The sequence below is a fragment of the Pleurodeles waltl genome, chromosome 11 (assembly GCF_031143425.1).
Source record: "Pleurodeles waltl isolate 20211129_DDA chromosome 11, aPleWal1.hap1.20221129, whole genome shotgun sequence".
NCBI lineage: Eukaryota > Metazoa > Chordata > Amphibia > Caudata > Salamandridae > Pleurodeles > Pleurodeles waltl.
Window position 1 is genome coordinate 777,130,644 of NC_090450.1, and position 19,076 is coordinate 777,149,719.

A 19,076-nucleotide genomic window follows, 5' to 3' on the forward strand; every position below is an offset into this window, starting at 1 on the left:
TTTCCCAGTTCACCACCAGGCCCGACAGGGATCCAAACTCAGCTAGTAAAGATATTACTGAGGGGACAGCCTCGTACCCTTTCCGGATATATATTAATGCATCATCTGCGTAGAGTGAGATTGAGTGGTGGACCCTGCCTCTGACTATTCCCCAGCAGTGTGCCATGGAGCGCATTCTTGCCGCTAGTGGTTCCATTGCTATTGCGAACAATAGCGGGGATAGTGGACAGCCCAGTCGCGTGCCCCTGGTGGTCGGGAAACTGTCGGAGATCACCCCACCCGTCTTCACCCTAGCTTGTGGGCTAGCGTACAATGTCCGGACCTAGTGTGTGTAGTTGGGGTCTATTCCCATGCGGCTCATTGTGGAAAGCAAGAAATCCCACTCGAGCGTGTCGAACACCTTTTCAATATCCAGTGAGAGCACCGTCTCTTTGTATGCATCTGGGGGGGTGTCTCCCATTATGCACAGTAATCTACGGATATTTAAGTAGGTGTTGCGCCTTGGTATAAAGCCATTTTGGTCATCATGTATTATCGTGTGTGTGATAGGGGCTAGTCTGTTTGCCAAAATTTTGCCTAGAATTTTGCAGTCTAAGTTTAGTGGTCTGTAGGAATTGACATCTGTGGGGGTCACGGCCTTGTTTGGGGAGCACCACTATCAAAGCTTCTCTCTGTGATGTGGGTAGGTATTCATTAGCCCACACTTCTTCGAACACCTTCAGCAGGTGGGGTTTTAGGCAGGACGAGTAGGCAGTGTAGTACTCCAGTGGAAGGCCGTCTGCGCCCGGCGCTTTATTTCTAGGCATCTGTGCTAGGGCTAGTTCTATTTCTCCCATTGTTAGGGGGGCTTCTATTGTTTCCCTGTCAGTTTGTGTGAGCTGTGGTAGGGTAGATCCCTCTAGGAAGGACTCTAGGAAGGACTCTAGGAAGGACTCAAGTTGCGTGGGGGTGCATGAGGTGCCTTTGGTATATAAATATGAGTAGTATTCTCTAAACGTTCCGTTAATCTCAGCTTGTGTGGTGGCCATGCCGTGTGTATCGGTTCGGAGGGCCCCGATTGGGGGTTGCCGTCTATCCTCGCGTAGTAACCACGCCAGCATTCTGCTCGATCTGTCCCCTTCTGTTTGCAGACGCATTAGGTGATAGTTATAATCGTGGCACTGGAGTTTGCTGTCAGCATCGTTATATTTTGTGCGCCTATCTTTTAGGACTGTGTGGGGAATTTCACCTCGTGCTACTGCTATCTCTGCCGCTCTGAGCTCTTTTTCTAGTTTGCCAATTTCCAACAGCAGGGTGCGTCTTACTCCCCACGTGGAGGATATACATCGTCCTCGGACCACTACCTTTTGTGCATCCCATTCTATAGCTCGCGATGTTGCGGTCAAGGTGTTTGCCTCCCAGTACTGGTTTAGTGTGGTTTCCAGTGTTTCGGCGAATGCTTGATCCTGTAGAGCTTCTACTTGCAGACGCCAAGTGGGAATCGCCTGTCGTGTCCTGCCCCATTTCAGTGCTACTCTCAGTGGTGTATGATCCGACAGTGTCTTTGCTAGGTATTCTGACTCACCGATCAATGCTCCTATGTCCTGGGTGCCCCATATTATATCTATTCTAGTGTGAGTTTTGTGTGGGGCTGAGTAGAATGAGTATTCCCTCTGCTGCGGATGGCCCAAGCACCATAGATCATGTAGTCTCATGGAGCTTGCCCATTCCTGTAATGGGCCTGGGGATTTCCTAATTACCATCGGGCTCGCTTGGGCGTGGGATCTATCTAATGCTGCATTTGGGGTACTGTTGAAGTCACCTCCCCATTGGGTTTGTCAATAATGTCGCTGTGAGAGAATCCAGGAATCCTGCAATCCCGGTGTTTGGAGCGTATATTCCGATTACTGCCAGCTGTCTGCCATCCAGTCTGCCTTCCACTACCACGTATCTCCCTCCTTGGTCTATCTTGTGAGCCGAAAGGAGGTATGGGACCCCAGGTGCAATCCAGATCAGCACCTCCCTCGCGTAAGCCGAGTATGTAGTTCCTATGAGCTGGCCCCCCCATCTCGCACGTAGCTCCCGCAGGCCCGCTTCTAATATATGTGTCTCTTGCAGGATGACAATGTGTGCTCCTATTCGCCTAAGGCGTGCGTATACTCTGGACCGTTTGCTCGGCGTTCCCAATCCCCTCACGTTCCATGTTATCATGACATACTGGTCTATGTTATTTCTCCTGTGTGGCGCCATTAGAATGTCTGGGATAGTCCATTGTGTATGGGGCCCGGTCCCTAGGCTTGGCCCTTTTGATCATTGCCCCTTTGGCATAGCTATTTGTTGATGGGGGCTTGTGCAGCAATTCCCTCTGTGTTTCAAGTGATTCCGGCGTGTGTGCATATACTAAACTACTAACCCCAACCACCCCAACTGGAGCCCCATCCCTTCTAATTACTTGTGCGCAACTACTAAACCTATAAGTGTGTAGTAATACCCGTATCTGATTGGATTTCCGTGGTGGAGTAATCATATCTACCAGATGTGGCTCTTTTACGGGGCTCACATCTTTCCGCAGACTAAGGGGGTCATTCTGCCCCTGGCGGTCTTGGACCGCCAGGGCGCAGAATGACAGAAGCACCGCCAACAGGCTGGCGGTGCTTCAAAGCCCATTCTGACCGCGGCGGTAAAGCCGCAGTCGGAAAACCGGGGCCGGCGGTTTCCTGCCGTTTTTGCCCCGGCTGGACGAATCCGGCTGGGCAGCGCTGCCCTGGGGTTTCTGACCCCCTTACCGCCAGCCTGTTTCTGGCGGTTTTCACCGCCAGGAAGAGGCTGGCGGTAAGGGGTGTCCTGGGGCCCCTGAGGGCCCCTGCACTGCCCATGTGAGTGGCATGGGCAGTGCAGGGGTCCCCTAACAGGGCCCCAGCCAACTTTTCACTGTCTGCCTAGCATACAGTGAAAAGCGCGACGGGTGCAACTGCACCCGTCGCACGGCCGCAACACTGCCGGCTCCATTTGGAGCCGGCTTCTGTGTTGCGGCCTCATTCCCGCTGGGCCGGCAGGCGCTAACTTGGTTAGCGCCCTCCGGCCCAGCGGGAATGTTGGAATGCCGGCAGCAGTCTTTTGGTGCACGCCAAAGTTGGAATGACCGCCTAAGTCTGCTGGTACCGTTGGGCGCCCCCGGTATTATGTGTGTTCCGTGCTCCATCCCAGTCCGCCCCGTGTCGCCCCCCCTGTCCGCCCCGCCCTGGTTAATTATGCATTTATACCAAAGTTACTCATTGCTGGTTGCGCCTTCGCATCAGTCTCCGCCGTCCCTCTGGGGTGACCCCACTGACTCCATGAGCCTGCCAGTGTTGGTGTCACCGGACCGTAAAAGCAGTTGAGTTCGATTAGAGTTCGTCCGCAGATCTGGGGGTGATCCTCGGCCCACCCAGCTCGCCTGTTATTGTGGATACGGAGCTTGCCACATCCGAGTCCGTGCCCGATTCAGGGGGCTTCCTGGCCGGCGTGAAGTTGCTCTGCATGAGCAAGGGAGTCTCCTTCAGTATTCTTGCTCTTTCTTCTGCTGCTTGTTGGACGTTGGGTTGGCCCTTGCCACGCCTCCTGGTCCGTTTTCTTGAGGTAGTTGTTTGCCATGCCTCGTCTCCTTCCGAGTCTTCCCTTGGGCGGGCCAGGCCCTTGGCATGCAGCCAGGTCCAAGCGTCCTCAGGGGTGGTGAATATATGGGTGCGGTCCTCCGATATCACCCTCAATTTCGCAGGGAATAACAAAGCGTTCTTTATGTTGTGTTCGCGCAGGCGCAGTTCGATTTTTGCATAGGAGTTCCGTTGGTTCTGCACCTCCTGCGTAAAATCTGGGTAGGCATTGATTGTCGAGTCCTCATACTTATATGGGCCTTTGTTGCGGAATTGTTGTAATATTGCATTTTGATCCCTGTAGTTGAGGAATCTGGCGATCAGAGGTCTAGGTGATTGGCCCGGGGCCGGTGGTCTGCTCGGAACCCTGTACGCCCGTTCAATAGAGAAGAGCTTGGATGGGGCTCCGTTCAACACCTCTTTGATGAGCCATTGTTCCAGAGAGATTTCCGCGTCAGGTTACCGCATAGTTTCCGGAAACCCTAGAAAGCGCACATTATTGCGACGCGCCCTGCTCTCCGACTCCTCAGATCTCCTCCAGAGCACTTTCAACTCTGCGTCTATGCGCTGGATCTGTTTTCGATTGTCTTGGGCCGTGGGAGTTAATTCGGATAGCCCTTCTTTGGCCGTTTTCACTCTTTCCGCTAGGCTGCGGTGGTCCACTCGTAAGAGGTTCAAGTCTTGTGAGACTGCGTCTATTCTATTCTCCAATGAGGACTTACGGGGTCATGCCAACCCTGGCGGTCATCGACCGGCAGGGTGGATGACCACGGAAGCACCGCCAACAGGCTGGCGGTGCTTCATTTGGGATTCCGACAGCCGCGGTCGCCCAGCCGGGTCCGGCGGTTTCCTGCCGGATTTCCCCCGGCTGGGAGAATCCTCCATGGCGGCGCTGCAAGCAGCGCCGCCATGGGGATTCCGACCCCCTTCCCGCCAGCCTGTTTCTGCCGGTTTTTACCACCAGGAACAGGATGGCGGGAACGGGTGTCATGGGGCCCTTGGGGGCCCCTGCACTGCCCATGCCACTGGCATGGGCAGTGCAGGGGCCCCCTAACAGGGCCCCAGCATGATTTCCACTCTCTGCATAGCAGACAGTGGAAATCGCGACGGGTGCAACTGCACCCGTCGCACCCCTGCAACACCGCCGGCTCCATTCGGAGCCGGCTTCTGTGTTGCAGGGCCTTTCCCGCTGGGCCGGCGGGCGCTCCCTTGGCGGGCGCCCGCCGGCTCAGCGGGAAAGTCTGAATGGCCCCCGCGGTCTTCTGACCGCGGAACGGTCATTTGACGGGGTAAGTTTGGCGGGCGGCAACCGCCGCCCGCCAAACTTGGAATGACCCCCTTAGTGTCCATTATCGCCTGTAACACTTTCTCGAATTGTGCTGAGTGCGACATGAGGGTGTTCTCCAGGGATTGTAGGGACAGATTTGTCTGTTGGTCATTAGATGTTGTTCCAAGAGTGTTGCGGTCCAGGTTCCTGGATGTTTTGGCCCTGCCTGCCATTATGACTAGTTTATGAATTACCTTGTGGGGAGTGATTGCGTGCGGCTTGGCACAGAATGCTTAGGGAATCGACCTCTTGATTGCTGTACTCAGTGTGCCATGACCTTTGCTAGTCCAGTTTTAACGTTAGTTAGTGGAGCCTGGGCAGGGCTTATTCTTAGCTTTGTGTGCCCAGCACGTATGTCCAAGTGCACGCGGTAGGGCGTGGGGGACGACAGTGCGCCCACCGCCCCACGGCGCCGGGCCGCCGTAGAGCAGGATGTTGCACCCTCTGTGAAGGCAAGACCGCTGCACGTTGAATTAGGATTTAAGTCCCCACATCTGCAGCAGTGAGACCAGCCAGCGGCGGCGCCCCCAGTTGGGTAGGCGCGGGGGCAGCGGTAAGCGCAAATAGGCGAGACACTGGTGTGGGGGTAAATGTTCCTCTTGGCCTCTGGACGAGTTTCGAGGTCCTTCCTGTGATCACTGGCAGGTATCCAGGAAAGCAAAAGGGAGCTATTCACGCCCTCTGGGTTTATACCGCAAGGGCCCAGGTAAGTATCCTACGCCCCCGGCGTGGGCACTCCTCCGGAGCAAAACAGCTCTGCGTGGCAGGGTCGATGGTGTCTTTGCTGAGGACCGCGGGAGTGGAGCTCCCCCCAGAGGCAGGCGGCCCTCGTCGCCATTTTGGAGGCCCACATCAGCAGGAGAAAGGTCGCGGTGGGGGGGAGTTAATGGTGGCTCCCCCCCCACTTGGACCGAGTTTCCCCGTCAGCGTTCCCCCTCACCTTGGCGTCTCACAGCAATCAGATCCGTCCTCTCTTCGGGTCTGTCCAAGCTAGGATCTACAGCGTGGGTCAGCCGCCCTCGGGCAATGCCTTCTGAACAATGAGGCGGGCCCGCACTTCCTGCGCTCATTGGGGAGGCGGCCCAGGTCCACAAGTCTCATCCGGTTCCTCGATGCCGCAATCAGGCACCCCCGGCGTCGCAGAGGCGCGGAGCGCAGCCCCCGATCCCCTGGTCCGCCCGTCAGGCTCCAGCCGGTGGACGAGGGTGGAGGTCCACGCCCCCAGCTCCCGGCACGCACGGGCGCCCAGCAACGAGCAAAGTCCAGGTAAGCTCGGGCGCCGCCGACACGCGGCGCGCCCGAATCAACTGCCACGACACTTCCTCGCGGCTGTTCCGGCCAGGCGTAGGCCTGCGTCCCACGGCTCCCGAGCCCGCGGATGACCGGCGCCGCAGCCTTGATCCGGCCAGCCCGGAGCCCCCGCAATCAGCTCCGATGCACCTCGGGCGGTCCGCCCCCCCCCGCAGTCACGGCGTGGGGTACCGGGAAGCACCCTGAAGGATGTTTACAGGCGGGCCCTGGACGGAGCGCTCGTTTAGGCGTCCATCCCGGCCGCCATCTTGGCTCCTCCCAGCCATTGTATCATTCATAATGTAAGGCACCTTACATAGTTCACCCTGAAAGACAGATTAATTGACTACATTCAGAGAAAGCACCCCCCCCCAGTGTTGCCTTGATACAGGAAAATAAACTCCACACCACAGGATCTGAAAAATATAGCAGAGCCAAATACAGTCTTTTACTTGAAATCACTAAAAGCAAACATTAAAAAACTGCCTACCAGGCTTTTTCATGCCTAACTCCTCAAATCTGAAACAGACACCCCGAAGAACTCAGTTCAAATGAGGTTATCTTCAGGAAAAGACTAAAACAGTACCTGCCCAAACTATACCTTAAAACTGAAGAATGATTTTAAGTGTCAGTTTTAAACTAAACTTCTCCATTCTGTATTTATTTCACTTTATTGTAAACTTTAGACTACTTGTGAAGTGATGTGCATCCCATGTGGCCAGAACTATGCTACATAAATATATGAATTTAATAAACATGTAGGTTTCCTACACTGCATTTTACACCTACCATTAAACAGTTGAGGGCCTGGACTTTGTTCAGTCTCTAAGCAGAGAATAAAAAGAGTGGGGATTTAGTTAGTAAATATCATGGGTGTACTAAATGGCAGGTGATGTTTTTCAGTAAATATCCATATACTTGATACAACTTCTTCAAGAACTGAAAGACTTGAACGTAACTCCCTGAAAAAGCAGAACACATCTATCATCTAAGTGCATAGAACACAAAATGCAAAACATCTCTACTTAAAACAGTTACATACAGAACAATAAAAACCAGAAAATCTCATAGTATCAACATCATAATTTTAAGATATAAACATGTAACTCTTCATCTGAGTTTAAACTATGAGGAGGTTCTGTATTAAGTTCAATTATCAGTTTGGATTCACATTTTCTCAGTGTTGCAGTCCTATCCCTATCCCTATTATCTTCAGATGCTCAATCCCAAAGAATTTCAGTTTTTTCCAGTCACTGTAATGGTGTGTGCAAAGTGTTGGGCTACCGAATAATGTTTTGACCTGATTTGTGATAGGCCTCGTATGTTTCAGGATACTCTGATGTACCAAATGTATGGTGCTCCCTACATATATAAGCTCACATGAACATTGCAGGTCTTAAATGACAACATTAGTACTGCATGTGATGAATTGGGTTCTGGGTTTTCGTTGGTTTATGTGGAGCAGCAGATTCACATCACCCTAAATAGCTCCCAAGCTTTAGCTCATTTGTAGAGAGCATTTTACAACACCACCAACACTCAATATGTGCTCTCTCCAAGTATATATATCAGTGATGTCATCAATGACGTCTTTTGAGATGTGCCTAGTGAAGTCATCAATTATGTCATTTAACATGTTACGAGCGATGTAACGTGAAGTCAAAAGCAGTGCATGATAAGGACGTAATTAAGGTTAACTGAGTAAAGTATTATTGGTGAATTTCAGTGTGTTTTTTTGTTTTTAAATGTTAGTTATTTTACAAGACCTCAATATAAAGTCACTTTAACCTTTGTTTTTTGTCCATGAATTTCTAGAGCTTTCTTAAACTAAAGCTAAAATCTTATTACCATACCTAACTATTCCATCACTTAAACTTTTGTGTTTTTCTGTAAATTTCAGAGAGTTTTTGATTTAAAGTTAGCTCTTATTAGCATATCCAACTAGAACGTCACTTTAAACTATTTTTTTTGTTGTTTATTTTTTTCAGTGAATTTCCTGTTTTTTCAAATAATATTCAACCAACTACCTCACTGAGCACAGTTGAGCCAAACCTGGCTGCATATAGCCTTCAGCATTGTGCGGTATGAAACTGAACCCAGGGCCTGGCTTGCTGTCACGCTGTGCACCCGCTGCCTAGAGGGCCATAACCCCCCTGCCCCACAGACCCCATCTCACATTTATTTATTTACTTTTATTGTCAGTACTACAGTGAACCCAAGGTACTGCAGTTCAAGCATTACCCTGCAGTAGGGCAAGCCGCACAAGCTTCACTCATGGAAGCTTGTGTAACCTCATAGTAATAGTCTCCCACAGAACATCCTGTGGTATGTGACTGGGAGGCCACTCAGGGTCCCACAGGACCACCACCAGATCCGTGGCACTTTTTATTTCCCATTTTTTGTCTCCTGAGGTCCTCTGCCCTGCCCACCCAGAAATGCCAGGTGCATCAGGGTACCTAAACACTGCCTCTTCTATATTTTTACAAATTTATTTTTAGGGCGAGTTCCTGTGTCATGAAATGGTGGCCACAACATATTTTGTCATGTTGTGGACAGCCAATCAGATTGCCTGTTCTGTAGAGACCAAATGGGAAATGCAAAAAAAATTCTCTTGGCCACTTGGAATGCTCTGTTTTTCAATTTGTATTACTGTGGGAGCACCTCAGGACTAACTGTTCAGATATCACTATAATTTAAATGCGAAGTTCTGAAAAACTGCTGAAATGAGTTACATCAAATGACAAAAAAACACTTTCTGAGTAAGGATCTAAGTTTCTGCCAGATTCTGTTCAAACATTTTTTCTGAACCGCTCCTCAAAATTTCTATTGGAATTAACATGTAAAAAATAAATATGTTCTCAGTCTCTTCTTAACAGACCACCACCAAACTTTGCAGGAAACAGCAGAGGTGGATAAATTCATTTTTGGAACTTTTTGTGAAGCTTCATCAAATGGCCCAAAATGTATCGGCAAAACATAAAAGCTCCACCTATGGGAATCATGACTTAATTTATATGTATACTTTGGCAACTGCTACTGAGTAGTATATATGAAATATATGTGTGTGTATTATATGATGCCTGCCTGTCACATGCCACTCTCTATCTTCACCTGCACCAATCACCACTGTATCTTGCACTTTCCTCCTGTGTCCAGACACCGTAAAGATAAACAGTCATTCAGCAATACAGACTGTTCAAATGGCTAGAGGAGGTGTGGTCAATTGAATTAGACATTGATTCGGTTTGTTAGTTATATGCTGGCTCTTTGCTTGACAAACTATTTTGATGTTTATCTTTTGCATTCAAACTATATTTTCATCATCTTGTAGTGCAAACCAAGAACCCTCCGCAAGCAAGAAGGCATCCAGGCGTCTTTGTGGCAGATTCAGTCGGATCAGCATGAAGTTACCCAGAATCCCCCTGGGTCGTCAGAAGCTACCAAAGGTTGTGGGTAAGTTTCTCAAATGCAATATAGGTCAGAGACCGCTGATCCTCAGTCATATGTTCCGGACTGAAAGTTTTAAAAATACAGACCAGGCTCAAAAAACTATCCATTCATGAGTGCGTCTCCTGAGAGTATGTAGTTCAGGGATTTATCAGAAACTGGCGAACCAAGCGCACCAGAAGATCACAGTCTCCTTCATGCAAACAACAACGTGTTGAAAAACATGTGTCACATATTTGTTCGCCATATTTTGCCATTTTTATCTAATCCTGGCTCATTGTTTGCTGATATTGTTTTTGAGGCTCATTGGACTTCTCCAGGATTCTACCCAGTCATCTTACAGGCAGAACATTTCAAGCAATCTTATGCCGTGGGGTTGATTCTGGATGTACATTCTGCAACAGTGGCTGGCCCAAGGAATTTTTAAAGATCCCACACAATCTTAAATTCAAATGACATTTAGTTTTACACTTCTATCTATCTATCTATCTATCTATCTATCTATCTATCTATCTATCTATCTATCTATCTATCTATCTATCTATCTATCTATCTATCTATCTCTATCTCTATATATATATGTTCAATGGCACCTGTAGCTGCAGATTCACATGCTATGCATAGGTCCTGCCATCTAGTGTTGGGCTCGGAATGTTACAAGTTGTTTTTCTTTGAAGAAGTCTTTTCGAGTCACAGGATCGAGTGACTCCTCCTCTTCGGCTCCATTGCGCATGGACATCAACTCCATCTTAGATTGTTTTCTTTCCGCCATCGGGTTCGGACGTGTTTCTTTTCGCTCCGGTAGTTCGAGTCGGAAAAGTACTACAAACTCTCTAAATTCGTCAGTATTGTTTCGAATGCGTACCATCTATCATCAACACTTCGGTACCGGCAGATACAGCTCTCTACTTGCCCTCGGGGCACCCACGGCCAACTCAGGCCTGGTCGGCCCAACCAGAGCCTCATCGAAGCCTCATGGACCGGACCCCGTTTCGTTTCTGCCCTCGGTGCCACGCCAAGTTCCCTTATACGGACCAACATCATGTCTGTACCCTGTGTCTATCTCCAGACCACCGAGAGGATACTTGTGGGGCCTGCAGATCCTTCCGCTCTAAGACGACTCTACAAAACCGAAGGGGGCGAAGGTTGGAAATGGCGTTCAGAAGCACTGAACGTCTCGACGTAGAAGAGGAGGAGATTATGCACACCGCAGTCTCCGTTCGGGGATCCGACTCCGAGCATGAGTCAGACAACGACAAACCAATCACAGCAGGACAGCTGGTGAGTACGCCTGCCCCTGTCCCATCCTAGCCCAAACACAAGGCCTCAGGATGCCTCTGCCAGAAGGCCCTAGCTCCACCCAGTACAAGACTGCCGGTGACCCAGCAATAACTTCGGCAGCGAGAAAGGACACGCCACTGAAGCACGGGCTCTGAAATAGTCAAGCACTGACCCATCGTGTTGAAGCCTCGAAAATCCCTCTTGGAGCTGAGGCCAACGTCTACTCCAGGCCTTTTGATCCCGAGGAAACCGGCTTCGAAGCTGAAAAGACCCATATATAGAGAGGAGCATGGACTTTCCAAACAACTGAAAGAAAGCCATAGATTTGTGGAGGAACTTACGCAAATGGAGGAATTTGATGAAAACAGAATTCAAATTCATAAAGACTCTGGCAAGATCCTCACTGCACCTCCTCTAAAAACAAAAAGGAAGCTGGCCTTTCAGGGACATTTGGACACTGACCAGCCACCGGCTAAAGTGCCAAAACCCAGACAAAAATCTCCACCTCCTCAGTTCTCACCGCACCAGTCTCCTCCTCATTCTCCTCAACTAACTGTCTCTCCACCTATTACCCCCACTGCACAGTCTCCAGTACAGCACGAAAATTTATGCTGCGGGTAAAAGAGTAGCATTGCAAGCGGCTAATCAATGGAGAATAGCCAATTCCCAAGCGCTAATGGCTAGGTACAATAGGGCCCACTGGGACGAGATGAAAGATATCATCCAGCATCTCCCCAAGGGTCAATAGAAAAGAGCCCAGCAATAGTCGAGGAAGGGCAAGCCATTACAAATAATCAAATCAGGTCAGTGTTAGATTCCACAGACACAGCTGCAAGAACAATCAATACAGCGGTCACCATTAGAAGACACGCATGGCTTCGGTCATCAGGCTTTAAACCCGAAATCCAGCAAGCTGTCCTTAAGATTCCATTTAGTGAAAACAGCTGTTTGGCACACAGGTTGATACAGCCATTGAAAAAATGAAAAAGGACGCTGACACTGCTAAAGCTATGGGAGCGCTTTACTCAACACAGTACAGAGGCTCATTTCGAAAGCCTCAATATAGGGGGGGTTTTAGAGCCCAGACATCTGAGGCATCTACCTCACAATCTAAACCGTCTTACCAGCCACAGTACCAAAGAGGGGGGTTTGAGGAACCTACAGTGGCCAATTTCCCAGAACTAAGGGAAAATATCAGCCCTCAAAGCAAACCACACACACAAAGCAGAAACATGCTTCCCACTTCCCCAGTGGGAGGAAGACTGCAAAAGTTCCACACACACTGGTTACCCATCACAACAGACAATTGGGACTTATCCATTATCCAACATGGTTACTGCATAGAATTTTCACACATTCCTCCAGATATACCTCCAACACCACACAAACTCTCCTCCCAACACATTTCAATGTAGCAAGCAGAAGTACAATCACTATTACTCAAACAAGCCATAGAGCTTGTACCACATTGTCAAATAGGAACGGGGGTTTACTATCTGTATTTCCTCATTCCCAAAAAAGACAGAACATTGAGACCAATACTAGATCTCAGAACTCTCAATCTTTACATCCTATCAGAACACTTTCACATGGTAACACTACAGGATGTAGTCCCACTGTTACAACAACAAGATTTTATGGCAACCCTGGATCTCAAAGATGCGTATTTTCACATACCCATCCATCCAGCGCACATAAAATATCTCAGGTTCATAATACAAGGAAAACATTACCAGTTCAAGGTGTTACCTTTCGGGATAACAACAGCTCGCAGAGTATTTACAAAATGCCTTGCCGTAGTCGCAGCCTGCATAGGTAGGAAACATATCCATGTCTTTCCATATCTTGACGACTGGCTAGTATAATCCAACAGTCAGACACAGTGTCAACACCATACACATTATGTAATACAGACCCTACACACGCTAGGGTTCTCAATAAACTACCAAAAATCTCACCTACAACCAGCGCAGGTTCAACAGTATTTAGGCGCCACATTAAATACCCAAACAACACTTGCAAGCCCAAGTCTACAAAGGGTACAATCATGCCACAATATATTACTACACATCCAGCCAAACCAACGGTACACAGTCAAGTTTGTCATGAAGCTGTTGGGCATGATGGCATCATGCATCGCCATTGTCCCCAATGCAAGACTAAACATGCGGCCTTTACAACAGTGCCTTGCAAAACAATGGTCACAGACACATGGTCTATTTCAAGATCTAGTGTTGATAGACCGCCAAACACACATCTCGCTTCAGTGGTGGAATTCCACAAATTTAAACAAACGGTGGCCATTTCAAGACCCTGTGCCTCAAGCCACACTTACAACAGATGCATCAATGATTGGATGGGGAGCACACCTCAACAATCACAACATTCAGGGACAATGGGACAACAAACACAAACAACTTCACATAAACCACTTAGAATTGCTAGCTGTATTCCTAGCACTCAAAGCCTTTCAACCTCTTCTCGTTCACAAACACATTCTCATCAAAACAGACAACATGATTACAATGTACTAACTAAACAAACAGGGAGGAACCCACTCATCACAACTTTGTCTTCTAGCACAAAAAAATTGGCATTGGGCAATTCACAACAACATTCACCCGGTAGCTCAGTACATTCCAGGGATTCACAATCAATTAGCAGATGTTCTCAGCAGGGATCATCAGCAAACACACAAGTGGGAAATTCACCCCCAAGTACTTCACAAGTACTTTCACCAATGGGGAACACCAGACATAGATCTATTCACCACCAGCCAGAACACAAAATGCCAAAACTTCGCATCCAGGTTCCCACACCCTCTATCCAAGGGCAATGCTGTATGGATCAACTGGTCAGGGATATTTGCTTATGCTTTTCCCTCTCTCCCGCTCATTTAATTTCTGGTTAACAAATTGTGTCAAAACAAACTCAAACTCATACTTATAGCTCCAACGTGGGCATGTCAACCATGGTACATGACATTGTTAGACCTATCAATAGTACCACACATCAAGCTGCCAAACAGGCCGGATCTGTTGACACAAAACAAACAACTAATCAGGCATCCAAATCCAGCAATACTCAATCTAGCAATCTGGCTCCTGAAGTCTTAAAGTTTGGATATCTACATCTTCCACCAGAATGTATGGAAGTAATTAAACAAGCAAGAAAACCCACTACCAGGCATTGGTATGCAAACAAATGGAAAAGGTTTGTCTTTTACTGTCAATCCAAACACATAACACCTCTTTCAGCATCCATACAAGACATTGTAGGTTACTTACTTCATCTACAAAAAGCAAATGTAGCTTTTTCATCCATTAAAATACATCTCACAGCTATTTCAGCGTATTTACAAAATATACAAAACAAGTCTCTATTTAGAGTCCTGCCATCAAAGCCTTCATGGAAGGGCTAAAACATATCATACCACCAAGAACACCACCAGTGCTTTCATGGAATCTCAATATTGTACTCACACGGCTCATGGGTCCACCTTTTGAAACCTTGCACTCGTGTCAGATTCAATATCTAACGTAGAAAGTAGCATTCCTCGTTGCAATCACTTCATTATGAAGAGTTAGTGAAATACAAGCATTCACTATTGAACAACCCTTTATACAAGTACACAAACATAAAATAGTACTTCGCACAAACCCAAAATTCCTACCTAAAGTCATCTCACCGTTTCATATAAATCAAACAGTGGAACTTCCAGTCGTCTTCCCACAGCAAGACTCAGTAGCAGAAAGAGCGCTGCATACCTTAGACATTAAAAGAGCTTTAATGTATTACATTGACAGAACAAAATCATTTAGGAAAACTAAACAGTTATTTGTCGCATTCCAAAAACCACAAACTGGTAATCCTCTCTCAAATCAAGGACTAGCTAGATGGATAGTAAAATGCATCCAAAGCTGTTACCTAAAAGCTAAAAGGCAGCTATTAGTAACCCCCCTAAATGCACATTCCACAAGGAAGAAAGGAGCAACAATGGCATTTCTAGGAAATATACCAATGACAGAAATCTGTAAAGCAGCCACTTGGTCAACACCCCATACATTTACCAAGCATTACTGTGTAGATGTGTTAGCAACACAACAAGCCACAGTAGGACAGGCTGTACTAAGAACACTATTTCAAACAACTTCAACTCCTACAGGCTGACCACCGCTTATGGGAGGAAAACTGCTTTGTAGTCTATGCATAGCATGTGTATCTGCAGCTACACATGCCATCGAATGGAAAATGTCACTTACCCAGTGTACATCTGTTCATGGCATGTTCCGCTGCAGATTCACATGCGCCCTCCCTCCTCCCCGGGAGCCTGTAGCCGTTTAAGTTGCACATTCATTTGTACATATATATATATATATATGTTCGGTGGCATGTGTAGCTGCAGATACACATGCTGTGCACATCCCGCCATCTGGTGTTGGGCTCGGAGTGTTACAAGTTGTTTTTTACACTCCTACCTTACCCTCTGCGGGAAAACAATCTAAGATGAAGTCGATGACCATGCGCAATGGAGTCGAAGAAGAGGAGTCACTTGATCCCGTGACTGAAAAGACTTCTTTGAAGAAAAACAACTTGTAAGACTCTGAGCCCAACACTAGATGGAAGGACCTATGCATAGCCAGGCCCTGCGAGAAGGGGTCCTTGGGGTCAAAATCAGTGTGGGATGGGGTCCCCGACCCCCTCCCTGTTTTTAAAAGTGCCCATGCCCTAGGGGATGGGGTACCCAGGGCCAATATTGGTCCAGGGAGGGAGGCCGTGTGTGTTCCATCCCCAATTATATAAAAATTAATACCCCACCAGGACCTGGCTCATCCTGGGGGCTTCTAAAAACAAGCATAGGGATCGGCACTTGTTTTAAAAAAAAAAATTCCTGCGCATCATCTTCAAATGTGACACTGAGGGTCCCTGTGTATGTGTATGTAAGTTGCTCACTATGCAAAGTGAGACTTTGCCAAATTTGAGTAATGCAAAGAACAGACTTTTGATTGCCTACCCTTTCCTCAATTATTAAAAAAAATACTTTGTTTAACCCTACCTCAGATGAATACCAGAAAAAGGATATTCTGTGTAAAGTGATGCAATGTTTCTAGCATTCTCAAATCACAAATACAATTACCACATTCCACAAATTATTTATACAAGAGGCTAAGTATGGTTTCAGTGTGGTTTGACTCAGGAGTAATTGCAATAAAAAATTCCATCTGTGCTTCTGTTGATCCTTGTGTTTATATAGGATTTTGTTGGAGTTATAACACACTCCCAAAAGGAAAAGTGAGGAGTAGGAATAATTTTTCATCAATTCCGAGTTGCATTACCTCTCATAACAGAGGCTTCATCAGACTCATTGTTAATACATTACAAACGTACTCCTCAATAACAGTACCTAGATTATTGAAATCATCCAGAAGACAAAAGAGCTGATCTTAGGTAAATGTCCATTTGAAAGGAAAAATTTGCACACCTGTACAACTATTACATCTGTGACAAATTTTAACAGGATTGCTTCTCAGTGTAAACAATGCCAATGAGTTTCCATTTTCAGGGTTCAAAATCTATACATTGTTTCAAACAATTCAATAAGAGGATTGTTGATGGTAGTCTTTGAGCCACTTAATCAAGCAATGGAGTTTAGATTCAGTATTATGTAAATATTAAAAATTAGCCCTGAGACTTACACCCATGCTAAAGAGATATGTTTGTGCTGCTGTTCCTTTATCATAGAGGCACGCTTCCTCATTAGGGAGGTTAGATCACCTTAAATCAGTGTTACCTGACCTATAATGCCTCTCATCGTAAAGAATAAATTCAGTTAAAGTATTACTGCTCATGTTTAAAACAAGAGGAGGTGAAGGTTGACGAAGATAGCAGATAAATTGATGTTTCTTACTCAGAATATGGTAGAGAATATGGAGTGCGGTGAATGCCTGGGTTGTGTAAATATGGGAAGAAATTCTAAAGACTGCTTAAGCTCCTAGCAGTCAATGAACGTTTGACAAGGAGTCTATATAATGCTCAATGTCTTGGAGGTCCCTGCACATCTGCTGCTTCAGAGATGGAAAAAGGCCTATATAATTGTATCAGTGCTGGGAATAGCTGCCAAGACTGGAATTAACAATGGTTACATACAGTTAAGAAAGAGAGGGCACCAACATAGAATTCTTTGAAGAACCACAATATTTATTGATTTCCTGAACTCTAAGATCTCAACTAGTTCTTTGGTGGAAATATCCCCAAAAGTATTCATAAGTGACAACTAAGCCACCCTTGGATGTTGGAAAGGTAAGAAACAAAGCTCAAGTTAAGATTCGGGATAATATTTGGTGTGAGATGCATGCCATTGTGGAGTTTCTGTCAATAATTGCGTCTTAGATGTATAAAAATAAATTAGATACTCCTGTTTGGTTTCATGCCCTGTCCCTCATTTGTTGCTTGCCATGTCATCGATTGCCCTGCCCCTTTCTTCTCCCTCATTGCTGCTTCACCTGTCACCCTGTACCTCCTTCCCTGTTGGTTCTTGCCATTTTTCTCCCACACCCACCTGTATTGTTTTTGCTTGCTCTCTCCCTATTCCCTCACCTGAATAAAGGACTATGGTGAGGCCAGTGCTGGCTGAATAATAGCACTTTGGTTTCAATCTTCCAGCTCTGTTCTAAAGCAGTTGTGCTGGAATACAACATGGATTACATGCTTTTAAGTACATCCTTGTAGAAAGCTACCCTTGCTCCCCAAGCAAGAGGATATATCTTCTGCAGGAAGCAGTGGAACGAGTCTAGTGTTTACCCTGACATGATCATGCATCTACTAGCCTATAAGTTTTATCATTTCTTCACATCCATGGATTTTTCACTACTTTTAGGCCATGGGACAATATTGAGAAAACTACATTACAGTATATGCTCATTTCTGCTGCTCGGTGTGCAAAGAGCCGCTTTTAAGGCTTTTCCTGCTGGTGCTGGAGAGGCTGGTCCCTAATGCTCCCTTATCTCTCAACCACCTATCAGCATTGAAACCTAGGTCTACAGTCTGGTTGAGAGAACCAGGATTGGCAAAGCCTATAAGCTATATTGATGCTGTCAATTGTTTTAGTCATGCTGTACAGTAGTGTGGCTGTTTTGCAATGTGGCTGAAAGTTAAAAAAGTATACATCTCATAGAGACTTTGAGTTGCACCATTAGATGGCGTTGGTTGACTCCGTGTCCTTCGTTGACATCGTGGTTACCAGATATGATGTTTTGGGTCGTACATAAGTGCCACCCCGGTGCACTAACATCAGCACTTTTCTTTCAGCACCAGCCTACATGCAAATCCAGAAAAAAAGCTACTCTCAGTTGTTTGTTGACTGAATTTTTTAATTTTGCTAAAGTTTTTTGGACTTTTCTGGTGTGTCGAAGATGTCCAAAAAGATGACTTAAGCTCTGCAACTCTTGCCACCGCATGATGTCAGTGACGGAGCTGCACCTGGTGCGTTTGTGGTGCTTGGATCCCGACTATGACCCTAAGTTGTGTACCGACTGCCGGGCCGTAAACTGGATGGCTTTGAGGAAGCGGTCCCTGAAGCTGCTCGTGGCCCGGCGTCCGGCTACTGGTCTCGGTTGAGAGGAAGATCCTGAGACCACTCACGGAGCCTCATCCACCACCACTCCTCTTCCTCCCATTCTAAATCTTCAGGACATTTGGGTAAGAAGAAGAAGTCAAAGAAACACAAGTAATCTTCAACTTCACCTCGTCAGTCGGACGATGCGTTGCAAGGCAAGGAGCGTCCTCACTCTAGGCCTCCATCTAAGTAGCCCACTTCTGGGTCGGCTCCGCGCCTCCCCGAATTCCTGGGAGCCAGAGCCACCCCTGCCCAGCTGAAAGAGTTTTGTGAGGCCATGCAGCTCATTTTTGGGCAGGCCAGCCCTGTTGGAGAGCCCTCGGGCCTCATAGGGTTGGCAGAGGCCCCTTCGTGTTCCACTCCAGCAGCTTCGGCTTTGAGGAGCACCCAAGAATCTGCTTCCAGATCCAAACCAGTGCTGGTCGTACTTTGACCTTCCCTGACATTGGTTCAAGCATCAGTGCTCCCGACCCTGCCCAGACCCACATGCTGCATCAACCCTATA

At 47.2% G+C, this 19,076-nt stretch overlaps 1 protein-coding gene across 1 annotated transcript in view; it reads left to right on the top strand.

Annotated features, from left to right (window-relative positions):
• Positions 1-19,076, top strand: part of SCARF2 (scavenger receptor class F member 2) — a 589,328-nt gene that overhangs the window by 417,503 nt on the left and 152,749 nt on the right. Inside the window, exon 9 of the mRNA XM_069214490.1 lies at positions 9,560-9,681. Coding sequence (XP_069070591.1) covers positions 9,560-9,681 — 122 coding nt within the window. The remainder of the gene's footprint in view (positions 1-9,559; positions 9,682-19,076) is intronic.